Source organism: Ovis canadensis, chromosome 14 (assembly GCF_042477335.2).
Source record: "Ovis canadensis isolate MfBH-ARS-UI-01 breed Bighorn chromosome 14, ARS-UI_OviCan_v2, whole genome shotgun sequence".
In the NCBI taxonomy this organism is placed as follows: domain Eukaryota; kingdom Metazoa; phylum Chordata; class Mammalia; order Artiodactyla; family Bovidae; genus Ovis; species Ovis canadensis.
In genome coordinates, this window is record NC_091258.1 from 70,376,142 (window position 1) to 70,393,831 (window position 17,690).

Here is a 17,690-nt window from a genome sequence, read left to right on the forward strand (position 1 = left end):
ACAGCATGGAGTAATGTGAGAGTTGATCACATATATTTTGGTTTTCAAATAATCACAAATCATGTCAATATAAACAAAGACATATTGCTAAAAATTGTACATTTCTAAATACCAACCTTCATCTTGTGATCCATACTAACATCAATTTTTTAATCTGTTTTAACTATGGATTACTATCTACAGTACTTCTTGTGAAAAGGAACTTCAAAAAATAGGATTGATGAAATGCTTTCTATTATATGGGCTTCCCTGATAATTCAGTTGGTAAATAATCCACCTCCCACTCCAATATTCTGGCCTGGAGAATTCCATGGACACAGTCCATGGGGTTGCAAAGAGTTGGGCAGAACTGAGCAACTTTCACTTTTTCTAGTGTGAAATTTCTGATATTTATTTAGATTTAATTGTTATTAAATAATTTTTGACATTTTGTTTATGTCATTCCTTATCTTTCTTAAATAAATGGTCTTGTATTTTCTGAAGTGTATGTTTAGGACAAACCTCTTCCATCACTTATTACTAGGGTTTCTCTCCAGTACGTGCTCTCTGATCTCTAATAAGGTGAGAGCTCTGATTAAAGCCTTTGTCACTTCTCCACATGAATTATCTGTTGTTGAGTAAGACGTGAGTGCTTGATGAAGGCTTTTCCACATTCTTTACATTTGTAAGTTTTCTCTCCAGTATGAATTCGCTGGTGTTGAATAATACTTGAGTGGTGCCTGAAGGCTTTTCCGCATTCTTTTCATTTATAAGGCATCTCTTGAGTATGAATTCTCCGACGGTAAGTAAGACCTGAACACTGGTTAAATTCTTTGCCACAATCCTTACATTTATAACGCTTCTCTCCAGTATGAATTCTCTGGTGTTGAGTAAGATTTGAATAGTGACTGAAGGCTTTTCCACATTCTTTACATTTATAAAGCTTCTCTCCAGTATGAATTCTCTGATGGTAAGTAAGACTTGAGCACTGGTTAAATTCTTTGCCACAATCCATACATTTATAAGGCTTCTCTCCAGTATGAATTCTCTGGTGTTGAGTAAGATTTGAGTAGTGACTGAAGGCTTTTCCACATTCTTTACATTTATAAGGCTTCTCTCCAGAATGAATTCTCTGGTGTTGAGTAAGATTTGAGTAGTGACTGAAGGCTTTTCCACATTCTTTACATTTATAAGGCTTCTCTCCAGAATGAATTCTCTGGTGTTGAGTAAGATTTGAGTAGTGACTGAAGGCTTTTCCACATTCTTTACATTTATAAAGCTTCTCTCCAGTATGAATTCTCTGATGGTAAGTAAGACTTGAGCACTGGTTAAATTCTTTGCCACAATCCTTACATTTATAAGGCTTCTCTCCAGTATGAATTCTCTGGTGTTGAGTAAGAGTTGAGCATTGACTGAAGGCTTTTCCGCATTCTTTACATTTATAAGATTTCTCTCCAGTATGGATTACTTGATGTTTAGTAAGACATGAGTGCTGTCTAAACGCTTTGCTACAATATTTACATTTATAAGGCTTCTCTCAAGTATGAATTCTCTGATGGTAAGTAAGAGCTGAGTGCCTGCTAAAGTCTTTGCCACAATCCTTACATTTATAAGGCCTCTCCCCAGTATGAATTCGCTGGTGTTTAGTAAAATTTGAGGGGTGACTGAAGACTTTTCCACATTCTTTACATTTATAAGGCTTCTCTCCACAATGAATTCTCTGATGGTTAGTAAGACCTGAGCTCTGGTTAAATTCTTTGCCACAATCCTTACATTTATAAGGCTTCTCTCCAGTATGAATTCGCTGGTGGTTAGTAAGAGTTGAGTTGTGACTGAAGGCTTTTCTGCATTCTTTGCATTTATAACGCTTCTCTCCAGTATGAATTCTCTGTTGTTCAGTAAGATGTGACTTCTGATTAAAGGCTTTGCCACACTTTGTACACTTATAATGCTTCTCCCCAGTGTGAATTCTCTGATGTCGACTAATGTTTGAGGAAGACCTAAATGCTTTTTCACATTCTTTACATTCATAAGTTTTCTTGCCAGTGTGGATTTGCTGATCTTAACTAAGCTCTGAATTCTGATTAAAGGTGTTGCTGCACTCTGTACATTTGGAAGGTTTCCATCCTGAATGAATTTTCCTGTGTCTACTTAGACTGGTTGAGTTAGTAAAGGCTTTCTCACTTTTCTGACACTTGTAACTTTTCTGTGGATTCTGAATACTCTGCTGTTGAGTGAGATTTGAAGACTGATTAGAGACATCACCATATTCACAATTGTAAGTCTTCTCTCCAGTGTGTGTACTCTCATTTAGTGGAAAACCTGATGTTTGATAAAAGATATTCCTCCATGTACTATTGTCAGAATCTCTGTCTGAAGACTGAGGTCCCTGATGTTTCATAGCGTTAGAGTCTTGTTCAGTTTTACACCCAGTTTCATTGCATGAATGGCTTCTCACGGCTTCGTAAATATTGTTATGATTCTTGGGGGTAGATCTCTTACTTAAGGCCTGACTCGTGTTATTACACCTGAGAAGTTGTTCCGTATTAACAGTATTATGGTGTGTATTGAACATGATGTTGGGATTAACTCTCTTCCATTATTACCAACATTACACATTTTGGAACAGAGAGAAACTGTCTGTTGGTGGAAGAATAATGACCCCTTGCTTACAGATCCCTCAAACTGATTATATTGTGAGTTTTCCCCATCATTTTTAAATTTCTGGTTTTCAGACGTGCTTGAATGTATGTGTAATCGAAGCCTGTGTTCAGAGTGGTTTGTATGAGTATTTGCAGTAGAGACTGGATGACTTTCCAGATTTTCCACATTTCCCTTCAAAGAACGTGCATGTTTCAAAAAATGATTTATGCCTTTGCTTGAAGAGATACATTGCTCTGCAGATGTTGATAACTGAAATGGGTGTTTTCCGCAGTTTGACTGACATTGCTCATTTCTTTGGGCAGTAATGTCCATATTGTGTGAAAGTGTCTTGGTTTCTTTCTGTCCATATAAACATCTTCTAGATGTTTCACATACCCTCGTATATTCCTGGTCTTTCATTAAATGTTCGTTTCCAAGGTGAATCCTTACATATATCCCTAGGTTTGCTTTTTGGATTAAATTTTCTAATCTTGGATTCTTTGACATCAAACCATGGGTATTGAAAGATACCAAATGAAAGTTTTCTTATCTACTGTTCCTATCTACTGGGGCTGGTGTGAGCTCAGCTGGGACAGAAGGGGAGCCTCATTCTCTGTGGGAAGAGAACACGGCAACAGTCTGTGGCAGCAGGACAGAGTGAGACCTGTACACAGGGTACTGATCCCAACCCTGCCCACCCAGCCTGAGAGGGTGTCCACTGCTGCAGACAAAGGCTGGGTGCTGAAATGTGGGGTCTGGAGAGCAGACCCAGGCAGAGGTCTCCTGTGGGCTGTGAGGAGGCATCCTGAGAGGTTGGGGGTGAGGGAGGAGCTCTATAACTAGAATACTTGTGGAGGAAGTCTGAACCACCAGAGAGCAGAGTGCCATTGTTGAGTGATGCCCAAAGGGAAGACCCACCATTGCAGCCCCTCTCCCCCTGTGCTGGCCCCTCCTCCCGCAGCACTAGGAAAGGCCACCACCCTGGTGGGCTCTATTGAGCTCCAGCCACAGCCTCCCCCCATGCACCTCCTCCCAATCAGCAGACTCCGGTGCTCTGGGGTAGCCTCTGGAGCAGACACCTGTGGGTGGCCCACACACATAGAAGGAGCTGAAAGCTCAGCTGAGCCCCAGGGTTAATGAAGAAAACACTGAAGTCTCTCCTCACGGTTGCACAAACCATGCTTTTATACCTGCCATTGGCTTTGTCCTCTCAGCCCCTACAGAGCATCTGAATGGACAATCAAGGCTCCTCCAGTCATGGGAGGTGTAGCTTTAGCAGCTGTTGACTTTTTGGGGATGTATACTAGGGGGTGGGGCCAGGCCTGAGTATGAGTTGCCCCCATAGCTACACACCAGATCCAGCTCCATGAATGCAATTCTGGGACCTGAGTTCACTGGAACTATGCTGGTGTTCCAGTGAAAACAACATCTGAGACATACCAGAGCAATGTGCCAGCATGCCCATGGTTAAAGGGGGGCCAAGAGCAGTGCCAACATGGGGTCACATGAGACTCACACAGCGCATGAGCACACCCCAAGGTGAACATCCCCAGAGGAGCAATGCTTAGTGGCATCTCTCCCAGTGGGTATCATCCAATCCTACCTGCCTTAACCACAGATCAGAATCACAGTGAAGAAGTGGATCTGGGGGCTCTTCTGCACCAACCAAGGAGCAGACCCCACCCCTGACAGGGCAGTGACAACCATAGAGCCAAGGGGAAGCTCCCCTGAATATCCAGGGGAGGCTCGGGTCACAATAACAGCATACAAAACCCAGATCAAGGGGATAAGGGTAAAAGCCTGTGGACCAACCTCACCCCCTAGTGGGAAGACAACAGAGCAAGAGGAGCTAGGATCCTGCAGCCTGCAGAACAGACCACAAACCGAGAAAATGTCTAATGATTACTCTTTGACTTAAGTCATCTTAAATGCAGGTGCCACTAGGTGGCCTCTAATTCTTTAACCGACTTCTTATTTTAGCATGTTCTATATGATGTTTCAATATAAAAATCATAAATGATACTGGCATAGGTCTAATCAAAAACCGAGGGCATGTAGGTCAAAGTCTGGGGAAGCTGATAACAAGATTAATTAAATAAAGAAGCAGTTCTTGAGAAATTAAGAAATGAGACTTTAAAAATGTGGTGTTAACAGTATCAATGCTCTGTGGAGATCTAATTGGGAAGGAAATCTTAAAAAGACTAGATATCTGTACGTAAAATGGCTTCTCTTTGCTGTACAACATTGTAAACCAGTTATACTCCAATAAGAACGTTTTAAAAAGATTCTATTATCTAAACATTGTAATACTGTGAAACCATTAAAAATATGGTGGAAAATGTTTTACGCTCTTATGCCAATTTATTTGAAAATTCTTTAAGTTAATTGAATATACGTAAGTCTTTTAGTATTGAGGAATTGGGGCAAATACACTTAACATTTCATATGAGTTCATTTGAAGAAAACAGAAACTTTGAAGTAACACTGAGACTGGCATTCTTTCACTTTAGGGAGGTTTTGGTTTATGCAGTGAAGAAATTACTTGAATTTAATATTTATAAGATCATATTTGTAGCTTCCAGTGATTTAGAAATTATAAGTCAGAAAAAAAAAACAAACTTCTGTCCCCAATATTCTTAGAACTTTGGCAGTATGTCTACAATTCCACTCACACACTGCCATCTAGAGGTAGAAACTTTAATAGGAGCGTCTTAGAGTTTTTCAGAAATGTCCAGTTTTCCTAGGGCGCCAACACACACCCGCCACCACCCCCCTCCCCGCCCCGACCCCCCCCCCCCCCCCCCCCCGCACACTGAAGAAATTGAATAGTAGTAGATTCATGCAGGTTGTCACAGGCCAAGAGAAGGATTTCAGTTCTCACTGTGATTGAGAAAGGTAATCACTGGAGATGAATTCAGGAATGATTTAAAGAGACAGAACGGGGGAGGTGATATCCGCCTATGACAGCAACAGAAAGAAACCCAGACTTCTCTACAATCATTTCCACTGAAGCAGATCTTCCCAAACCACATGACAAAGGATGAATTCCTCACTAATCTTTGGACCTGTCGTTGACTCATCGGCTCCATCCATTCATACATACCTGTGTATATGGCTGGCATCTCCAGTCTCCTTACATCCCAGGGATTTTTTATTTGCAGAAAGGTGACCAGGTCTGGCTTAGAGACCACAAGACCTGCTATCAGGAAAAGGAATATTCATTTTACTAGAGATTCATCAGTTTCCAATCTAATATGTATTCAAGTGAGAAGAGAAGGCACATGTGCTAAGTCACTCCAGTCCTGTCTGACTCTTTGCCACCCTATGGACTGTAGCCCACCAGGCTCCTCTGTCCATGGGAGTGTCCAGGCAAAAGTACTGAGTGGGTTGCCATGTCCTCCTCCAGGAATTCTTCCCAGCCCAGGGATCAAACACACTTCTTTTACGTCTCCTGCATTGGCAGGCAGGTTCTTTACCACTAGTGCCACCTGGGAAGCCCAGAGAAGGCATGGTAGAATGTTAATACAGCCTAGAACTAAAGTATGTGGGGACATAATTTCCTAAGCTGTATTAAAATTCCCTGGTGGCTCAGCTGGTAAAGAAGCCACCTGCACTGTGGGAAACCTGTATTTGATTCCTGGGGTGGGAAGATCCTCTGGAAAGGGAACCGCTACCCACTCCAGTATTCTGTCCTGGAGAATTCCATGGACTTTTCCATAGGGTCACAAAGAGTCAGACATGACCATAATTTTGCCCATTACATTATTACTACTAACATTCTAGAGATGGCATGGTTGAATGTTAATATAGCCTAGAAAGTTATATCCCCAAATACTTTATTGAAGCACTTTTATAACTAGAAAGTACATAAAGAAAAGATCTTGAGATTCTAGTCAAGTACTACTAAGGCCAAAGTAAGTAAGTAGGAGATATCTGATTTATAAAGGAGAGTGGCACCCTTTTATACCACAGAACCTACAGAATTACCACTCACCTAGAAGAAGGATGAAGATTCCATCAAGGAAAAGTTAGAATCATAATGAATCATCATGAGGTCCTCTTTCTCAACTCATAAATATTTATTTTCCCATAGAAAGCAGGGATTTGAAACTATTATAAGGAGCAGAAGATTCTAGGAGACATTCTAGAAATGCAGGAACCAAAACCCAGTGGGTAGAGAAGGGATTCTGGAAGGCAGTTATCCTCACCCAAGGAGGCCAGGTTCCTGTAGTTCTCTAACATCACGTCCCTGTACAATTCTCGCTGACTGAAGTCCAGGCATTCCCACTTCTCTTGAGTGAAGTCTATGGCCGCATCTTGGAATGTCAGCCATCCCTGAAATACAAAGTACAAGTGCCATGTGGTCATGGGAAGACTTCCTAATGCGACCTAAGAGGAAACCAGCAAGAGAAATGGCTTTGATTTAGAAGAATGTCTGGTGTTACAGAGGAATATAATTTTTACACTATAATATGTTCTACCACATTTTTAACCCCAAGAAAAGAGGATGAGATACGATCTATCAACCACTGCAGAAATTATTCTGACTTGGAAGAGAAATTACAATCAGATTTAAATTGCCATATTTATTTTTGAGTGTTGTACTCAGTTGACAGACGACAAACTCTCTATCAAAAGAAACAGGAAATATTTTTAAAAAGCACTTCCTGATCCAAATGTTCTGGAGTGGGCTCAGTGTGCCACATTTTTAACAAGCTTATTTGAACTAATAATGTTGAAAATTCTGCTCTATGAGTGACAATGTTTGAACAGCAACGAAGAAGAAGAGTAAAGAAAGAATTCACAGTTAACTTTGAACTGTAAGTGCTTTACAGATTTTACAGGTCTGATAGGATAGTAACCTCGGTGACAGGAATCATTTTTACGATCTGGTATATACTATTTTCCGACAGTTTTCAGAGTCTTGAATGTATACCAGACATAATTTAAAATCAATAATGTTGCTGTATCATCTTTTGGCAAATATTTTAACAAACATCCTTTAGATGACAGCTTAAGGGACTGGGGAGCCTGGTGGGTTGCCATCTATGGGGTGGCAGAGTTGGACATGTCTGGAGTGACTTAGCAGCAGTAGCAAATTTTACTTCAGTTTGTGACTCTGGACTTTAATCAAACAAAGACAAACGCACAGAGCTAACTCTAATGAAAGTTTATAGAAATTTCTGTATTTGTAAATAATACTAAAAACAAGAAAAGTGTTAGTCACTCAGTCGTGTGCAACCCCAGGCACTGTAGCCTACCAGTCTTCTCTGTCCATGGGATTCTCAAGGCATGAATACTGCAGTGGGTAGCTATTCCCTGCTTCAAAGAATCTTCAAAGAAGAAAAGGAAAGAAAATCTATCAAATGATGTTAACATGTTCATGCATACGGACATACACTAAAATCAGGACTGTATACATATTAAGAGAAAAATGGTCTTGGCAATAAAATCAGGATAATTTTTAACTGATTGAAAATGTACATAAATATTTGAGGATGCTATTGTTAGGTAGGTAGATTAGGGAAAAGGAGTCCAAAATAGTGGTGGCTAAAAGACAAGGAAGGTCTGAGGAAGGTCTGAGGACCAGAATGGAGACTTCAGGTAGAACAAACAACACTCCTGGCTAAATCCAATTTGCATAGGGCAGGCCCAGGTCGAGGAAAAAACATATAAAAGGAGGAGCCAAAGCGCTTTTTCTCTCTCCCTCTTTCTCTCCCACGTGTATGCGTGAGCTCTTCTCTTTTTCTCCCTCCCCCATGCGCTCCTCAACGCTTTTCTCTTTGAGTCTTTGGGTTGGTATGCCCTCATGCTTCTAGGATAGATTCTCCTGCTATCGTCTAAATAAAATAGAGCTCTAACACTGATTTGCCTAAGACCTATAACACAGTTTGTCCAAGACCCGACAGCTGTGATGCGCCGAGGGCTTTAATATTCGTCGCTCCAAATCTTTGTTGTGAGGAGACAAAGAACCGAGGAACATACACTCGTGTGACAATATTATTCAAATTTTTAAAAATAGACTAGGGTGCAGACATACACAATGATTAAAAAAATAGACACCTCTGGTTCTGAATTTTTTAATTTCTGAAAAATCTACCATTTGCATGGAACTATATTTTAAAATTGAACACCTTTGAACATAGATTCACAGTAATATGATTCTTGTAAACATTTTGGAAAATACAGAAATGTGATGAGACTCTATCTGTGATGTGAGCGTGGAGTGTACTGGAAATGATCAGACCTGGGCTTGAGTGGTGAAAATCCCTACTCCCAAATCCCAGCATCTCTACTAAACACACAGGAGTGTTGTCAACTACAAATCGGCACTTGCCAAGAGCATCGCCAGCGACTGAACAAGACCTTTTAGAACTAACACCCAAAAAAGATGTCCTCTTCATTATAGGGGACTGGAATGCAAAAGTAGGAATTCAGGAAACACCTGGAGTAACAGGCAAATTTGGCCTTGGAAAGCAGAATGAAGCAGGGCAAAGACTAATAGAGTTTTGCCAAGAAAATGCACTGGTCATAGCAAACACCCTCTTCCAACAACACAAGAGAAGACTCTACACATGGACATCACCCGATGGTCGACACCAAAATCAGATTGATTATATTCTATGCAGCCAAAGATGGAGAAGCTCTATACAGTCAATAAAAACAAGACCAGCAGCTGACTGTGGCTCAGATCATGAACTCCTTATTACCAAAATCAGACTTAAATTGAAGAAAGCAGGGAAAACCACTAGACCATTCAGGTATGATCTAAATCAAATTCCTTATGATTCTACAGCAGAAGTGAGAAATAGGTTAAAGGGCTTAGATCTGATAGAATGCCTGATGAACTATGGAATAAGGTTCGTGACATTGTACAGGAGACAGGGATCAAGACCATCACCATGGAAAAGAAATGCAAAAAACCAAAGTGGCTGTCTGGGGAAGGCTTACAAATAGCTGTGAAAAGAAGAGAAGCGAGAAGCAAAGAAGAAAAGGAAAGATATAAGCATCTGAATGCAGAGTTCCAAAGAATAGCAAGAAGAGATAAGAAAGCCTTCTTCAGAGATCAATGCAAAGAAATAGAGGAAAACAACAGAATGGGAAAGACTAGAGATCTCTTCAAGAAAATAAGAGATACCAAGGGAACATTTCATGCAAAGATGGGCTCGATAAAGGACAGAAATGATCTGGACCTAACAGAAGCAGAAGATTTTAAGAAGAGGTGTCAAGAATCAACAGAAGAACTGTACAAGAAATATCTTCATGACCCGGATAATCACGATGGTGTGATCACTCATCTAGAGCCAGACATCCTGGAATGTGAAGTCAAGTGGGCCTTAGAAAGCATCACTATGAACAAAACTAGTGGAGATGATGGAATTCCAATTGAGCTGTTTCAAATCCTGAAAGATGATGCTGTGAAAGTGCTGCACTCAATATGTCAGCAAATTTGGAAAACTCAACAGTGGCCACAGAACTGGAAAAGGTCAGTTTTCATTCCAATGTGAAAGAAAGGCAATGCCAAAGAATGCTCAAACTACCGCACAATTGCACTCATCTCACATGCTAGTAAAGTAATGCTCAAAATTCTCCAAGCCAGGCTTCAGCAATATGCGAATCATGAATTTCCAGATGTTCAAGCTGGGTTTAGAAAAGGCAGAGGAACCAGAGATCAAATTGCCAACATCCGCTGGATCATGGAAAAAGCTAGAGAGTTCCAAAAACAATTATTTCTGCTTTATTGACTGCTAAAGCCTTTGACTGTGTGGATCATAATACACTGTGGGAAATTCTGAAAGGGATGGGAATAGCCGACCACCTGACCTGCCTCTTGAGAAATCTATATGCAGGTCAGGAAGCAACAGTTAGAACTGGACATGGAACAGCAGACCAGTTCCAAATAGGAAAAGGAGTACGTCAAGGCTGTATATTGTAACCCTGCTTCTTTACCTTATATGCAGAGTACATCATGAGAAACGCTGGACTGAAGAAACACAAGCTAGAATGAAGATTGCCGGGAGGAATATCAACAACATCTGGTATGCAGATGACACCACTCTTATGGCAGAAAGTGAAGAACTAAAAAGCCTCTTGATGAAAGTAAAAGAGGACAGTGAAAAAGTTTGCTTAAAGCTCAACATTCAGAAAACGAAGATCATGGCATTCAGTCCAATCACTTCATGGGAAACAGATGGGGAAACAGTGGAAACAGTGTCAGACTTTATTTTTTGGGACTCCAAAATCCCTGCAGATGGAGACTGCATCCATGAAATTAAAAGACGCTTACTCCTTGGAAGGAAAGTTATGACCAACCTAGATAGCATATTCAAAAGCACAGATATTACTTTGCCAACTAAGGTCCATCTAGTCAAGGCTATGGTTTTTCCAGTAGTCATGTATGGATGTCACAGTTGGACTGTGAAGAAGGCTGAGTGCCGAGAAATTGATGCGTTTGAACTGTGGTGTTGGAGAAGACTCTTGAGAGTCCCTTGGACTGCAAGGAGATCCAACCAGTCCATTCTGAAGAAGATCAGCCCAGAGATTTCTTTGGAAGGAATGATGCTAAAGCTGAAACTCCAGTACTTTGGCCACCTCATGCAAAGAGTTGACTCATTGGAAAAGACTCTGATGCTGGGAGGGATTGGGGACAGGGGGAGAATGGGACGACAGAGGATGAGATGGCTGGATGGCATCACTGACTCAATGAACATGAGTCTAAGTGAACTCCTGGCGTCGGAGATGGACGGGGAGGTCTGGCATGGTGTGATTCATGGGGTTGCAAATAGTCAGACATCACTGAGCAACTGAACTGAACTGAATAACAAGGGCGTTTGTGATCTGCCTCTGGGGAGAATGAACCCTATGGTGCTGCAACTGACTTCAGTCCCCTCGACGGAGTTCAGGTTGGATTGTGGCACTCAGCTCCAGGGAATCTGGTGGAGCAGGTCTTTAGAGTCAGATATTTTCAGGAACTGCTTTCATGATCCCAATCCTTGCATCTCTTCATATCTAGAAAAGCACTAAACCACTAAATGATGACTTCAGTTCCTCATGCCTGGCAGAAATCCTTTTGTAAAGTAAGTGCTTGATTGCACTGAACTCCCCCTTCACCAAACTCACATACTGACCTTCCCCCACTGTCTCTTGGGAGCAGTATCTCAGAGTTCTCTGAGATGCTCTCTCCTGGGCTGCTGTCCTCATTTTGCCCCAAATAAAACTTAATTCACATCTCTCAAACTGTGCATCTGCCTGAGCTGACAGTGTTTATTTTTCAAAGCAAAGAGTAACTAAGAAGATACGGCATTTCCTCATTAACTGTGATAGGCATATCCATCACTTTTTCTTTCCAAGATCCTTGTTCAAGACAAAAAGATAAAAATAAATTTCATAGCGTGGAAATCTCAGAGAAGCACCTGATCCAGTGAAAATCAGAGGTCACGGGTAAGAGTACACAGAAAAATGCATTATCACTGCCTGGCATTTTGGCAATATTAGGAAAACCATGATCTTAATCTATCATGAAAAATGTCAGGTTTCTGCAAATTCCACCTCCTATATACCTCCCATGATCTGTAGCTTAGTACTCCATTTAATTAGTATATTTTTCTCATTGGTATAGAGGATTGGCTCTGCTACTTCTGAAAAATTCTAGAATGCTGAGTTCATTCTATTAACAAGGGCATTTTCTTACTCCTGTTCTAGAGAGCTGAATTGCATCCACACGTAAATTCATCACGGCATTTCCCCGACTTCTCTAAGATCCTAACACTGAACCACATCCCAGTGGGAATCTCAGATACCAGTGCTTCCCTGTATTGATCTCTCACAAAGGGAATGTATTGAACATTGAAAGTCACTATTTCATGTTGAGAATTCATCATGCTCTATAGAAAGCCAGGATACAGACAAGGGAGAAAAGGCTCTGGAATATGAGGGAGACGAAACCTGAAGAGCTGGGTTTCACTATTAAAAAAACAAACAAACAAAAAAAAAAAAACAGGAAAAAATAAGAAGGTGATAACAAGAACTCAAGGCAGAAAACTTAGAAGCAGAGAACTAAAGTTTTGCAGATTCTCAGTCCAGGCATTTCAGGAGGAAAAGCAGACACAGCCCCACACCCGGGCAGGACAATTACCTGAGAAGCTGTCATTTCCTCCGCTTCTTCCTCCCGCACTTTATCTTCTGGGGGATATGACGTCTCAAACTCACATCTGCATGTTGAGAAATTACCTTCAAAGACATCCATACAGCCCTTTAACCTGCAACTGCTGCAGTGAAAAAGAAGAAAAGGTTTTCTTGTTTCTCTCACCCTTTTCGGAGCTCTTTGCTGACTTTCTGGGTTCCTGATCTGTAGTGGGTAATCAAAACTAAACTGATATGCTAATCACATCCTGCTGCTCCACTCTATTTGCAGATCTTCCGGGCTAGTTCCTCTCCTTCCTTTTTGCACTACAGAGAGCAGGCAGCACAACAATTCACCAGACACAATGGACCCTACTTCTGGGCTACTTGACCCAGTCTAGGAGGGTTTTGAAAAAACGGAAGAGACCTGCATTCAGGAGCCCTGAGGGAAACCTCCCATTTGCACATGTGAGACCTCAGGAAGGGAGGTTTTAGGGCTGGAACATCTAGAAGCAAAGCTCAACCTGATTCCCTTGGGGGGGGGGGAGTGGCTCGGCTCTTTCTACGATGTGTGTGGTGTCCTTGGCCTGTGTCTGCGCCCTGGGGGAGGGGAGAGGAGAGGTGACTGTTTGGTAGGAATCACCTGCGGGTCTTGGGTTCCTGCCAGGCTTTACTTGCAGACTTCTTCCCAAAGATCTCCTATGTCCTTAGTTTTTCTCACCCCTCTCTGCAGCCTGGGGACACACGTTTTCACAAAATGATTTGCATGGTGACCACCTCTCTGCAGCTGTGGCACCTCCAACTTCAGAGACCAGGAGCCTGGAGGTGTTTCCATCACAGCTTTCTTTGACAATGAACCCTGGGCAGCAGGCGACCTGGCGAGCTGCAGTCCATGGTGTTGCAAAGAGTAGGAAAGGACTGAGCAGCTGAACTGAACTGAACTGAGCAGGACATGCTAGGTTAACAAGTGTGTGTGGGCAGAGACAAATGCCTTTGAAAATGATGCCCTAAATGCTATCTGATGACCAACCAAGGAAATAATGATCGGTGTTGTAAGTTACATTACACATGAATTAACACGTGAGAGCCTTGTTCTACTTCCTGTGTGTGTGTTTTTCTAGGTTTTATGAATCAACTGCTACAGTTTGTTGTCTGTGCCATTTAGAGAGCTCTATTTTCTCACACCTTTAAAGTATAATGACTAAGGAGAAATTAAAGTCAGAAGCATGTCCATCTTTCTAATATTATATATTCTAAAAAATATTCAGTGTGCATGCACCAGTACCAACTTTGTAGAGGATTTCGTTTCACAGCAGAATTGGGAATAAGGTATAGACGTTTCCCATATACCTCTTGTTCCCACATGTGGACAATCTCCCTACTTACCTTTGCCCACCAGAGTGAGAATTTGTTACCACCGATGAATCTACAAGGACAGTAAATACATAAACTCTTTAGTTTACCCTTATATTTCTCTTTTAGGAATGTGCACTCCATACCTCTGGACAAATGTATAATAACATGTGTCCATCACAACAGTTTAACACAAATTACTTCACGGTCCTGAAAGTTCTCTAGATTTAGGATATTCAGAGTCCCTCCTTTGAAACCCATGGCAACCACAGACCTTTTAAATCTCTTCTCTATTTCCTACTAGATTCCCAGGTGACTGAGTGGGAAGAAGTCTGCTGCCAATGAAGGACATCCAGGTGATGCGGGTTTGATCCTTGGGTCAGGAAGATCGCCTGTAGGAAGAAATGGAAACCCACTCCAGTATCCTTTCCTGGGAAATCTATGGACAGAGGAGTCTGGCAGGCTACAGCCCCTGGGCTCACAAAGACTCTGACACCACTGAGCACATATGAACATTTACCTACACCAAAGTGTCATATTGTAAAACTCCTACTTTCTGTACCATTTTTAAATGGGTTTCTTTCACTTCGTAAAATGGGTGGAATGATTGTCCATGTATTTTATGCCTTGAAAGCTTAACGTCCAAAACCTTAAGAACTACCTCTGTGCCTATATTCCTGCTCAGTAAATAAGTTCATCAACACCATTTTTTTAGATTCCATATATATCTGTTAAGACAATATTTGCCCAAATATAGAGAACAGATGTATGGACATGGCAGGAGAAGAGGAGGGGGACAAACTGAAGAGCCCCACTGACACACATATACCACCATGGCTGAAATGCTGGAGAAGACTCTTGTGAGGCCCTTGGACTGCACAGAGACCCAGCCAGCCCATCCTAAGGGAGATCAGTCCTGGGTGTTCATTGGAAGGACTGATGCTGAAGCTGAAACTCCAGTACTTTGGCCAGCTCATGTGAAAAGCTGACTCATTTGAAAAGCCCCTGATGCTGGGAATGACTGAAGTGGATAGGAGTAGGGGACGACAGAGGATGAGATTGTTGGATGGCATCACCGACTCAATGGACATGAGTTTGAGTAAACTCTGCGAGTTGGTGATGGACAGGGAGGCCTGGCGTGCTGCAGTCCATGGGGTCGCAAACACTTGGACATGACTGAGCAAGTGAAATGAACTGAACTGATGGTTAAAACAGGGAGCTAGTGGGAAGCTGCTGGATAGCACAGGGAGCTCAGCTTGGTTCTCTGTGCTGACCAGAGGGGTGAAATGGAGATCACGGGAGGGAGGTTCAAGAGGGAGCAGATTCATATATACTTATGGCTGATTGATGATGTCGTACAGCAGAAACTAACACAACATTGTAAAGCAATTATATTCCAATACAAATTATACATGCATCTCAAAAGGAAAAAAAGCTAAACAGACAGGTCACCCAGCGGTGGAGAATCCATCTGACAGTGCAGGGGATGTGGGATTGATCCCTGGTCCAGGAATACTCCACATGCTTTGGGGCAAATAAGCCTGTGCGCCACAACTGCTGAGCCTGGGTAGGGCAACTTGCTCTTTTAGACAGGCAAGAGGCAAATGAAAGATGCTCACCAGCGCTAAACAATAAGAAATGCAAAACAAAGCTACAATGATGCATCACCTCATGCCAGTCAGAATAACAGTTAGCAAAGAGCCCATTAATAATATCATAAATGCTGAGGAGGCTTGGAGATCAGGGACCTCCTACAGGGCTAGAGGGAATGTAAACTGGGGCAGTCATGGGGGCAGAGCACAGAGTGGAAGCTCCTTAAAAAATGCAACCTCCTGACATTTAAGGAAATGAATTCCATGAAAAATAGACAAAATAGATTAATTGACATATTGATAAGTTTTGCTGTTTTTAGTCAATCATCTGCAAGTCTAAAATGACCCATTTTGATCTAGCTTTTCTAAATTCTCTACGTTAAATGTGTACGAATACACATACACTCACATATTCCTTCTTGGTTTTCTCACTGTTAACGTGTATACCTTGAGATATTTATATATTGTATTCAATGTGTGTTATATAAATTATATGATGTATATATCTTCAGATATTTATATATTGCATTCAAAGTATGCCAAGGCTATGAGAAAAATTCCTTTAAGCCTAGACAAGAAACTTGTGCTAAGAGTTATACAGGGTAAGATTTTATAAATCTTGGTTCAGAACTTTCCCATCATGGCTTTTAATTATGCTTTCTGTGACTTTGTTAAATTGACATTTGCTTAAATGAGCCCCTGAAAAGTTTTGGCTTACAGAAGAACAAAGGGCAAACGAAGCGGGTGAGTTTATGACTCTAGGTCCCTAGAGAATTCACGGGAAGCCTTGAAGGCCCCTGAGGAAGGTCAAGGCTAGAACCAGGCAGAGAAAGCTCCAGTATTTGGCGTTCAGGCCTTTCTAAGCGGCCCTGGATGAAGTGTTGTGGGCTCCCCAGGCTGAGTGTGCATCGGTCCATTCAATCCAAGAAGAGCAGGAATCTAGAGCTCTGAGGGTGTCACTGAAGGGAGGCCTGTGCAGTAGACCCTGGGGTTCAGCACGACTGCTGGTCTCAAGGAGGGTGTTCATCTACTGCAGGTGTTCACAGGACTGGCTGGTGTGAGTTCAAGGGCCTGCAGGCTGCCTGCTCCCCAGACAGACGCTGAGGCATCAACAGAATGCAGTAGTTCAGGTAAACTATCAACAGTACTCTCTATGATCCTTCCTAGAACCATCACAATGTCCAAGCAGTTACAGAGAAGTTGGGGCGGGGGCGGGGGGGGGGAGTACAGGGAGAAATGATGGGAAATATCCAATTAGTTGAGGCTTAAAGGCAGGATGGAAACTAATTGTTACAGATATCATCCCTCTGTGCTAACAAAGAGTTTATTGTTAGGTATTTTCCCTTCAACCTTAAATCGGTAGGTTGACAATTCATTACATACCAACTTCATCACAAGAAACTGTCCAGTTTTATTAACATGTTATATCACACAGTCAGAATAAAACCTTTTCCAACCCACTATTTAACTGAATAAAATACAGATTACAAGCATAAACTATGATATTCATTCCTCTGATACAATGATGTGAGAACTGTGATTCCTATGGATACAAAATGGAGGTGAATTGTTTATGAAATAAAACATACACTAATTACAAGACTTTTCTGCAAGGGGTTGCCATACATTTCTAGGGTATCAGATATCTTTATTTGAAACATGTCAACTAATATTCATGACTTCTGTTGATATTATAAAGATACATCAAGATTTCAGTGAACTGTCATTGTATTTTACTTAAAAAGCAAGTGACATAACTATTGAAAATGTACATCTTACTTCAATATATGGAATTACTCCCTGAACAGTTACCTCATGGTGACCTACAGGGATGTTTGACATGAATGACTAACGCCTCCATTTAGATGTACATGTTACATTCCTGTGTCCTTAATCTTCTAATGGAGAATAAATATATATGATTTCTCCCTAGGATTAAAGGCCTTGTCTCATCTTTGAGATAGCAACCATTAAAAATATAACTTTGCATACACACTAGAA

At 41.5% G+C, this 17,690-nt stretch overlaps 1 protein-coding gene across 1 annotated transcript; it reads right to left on the reverse strand.

Annotated features, from left to right (window-relative positions):
* Positions 1 to 430: 430 nt before the first annotated feature.
* LOC138419574 (zinc finger protein 420-like) lies at positions 431 to 17,506 on the reverse strand. The gene is given in 6 exon segments (XM_069552439.1): positions 431 to 589; positions 591 to 1,986; positions 2,047 to 2,301; positions 6,831 to 6,957; positions 12,758 to 12,833; positions 17,502 to 17,506. Coding segments are annotated over 6 exon segments (1,929 nt in total). The 3' UTR covers positions 431 to 519.
* Positions 17,507 to 17,690: the final 184 nt, after the last annotated feature.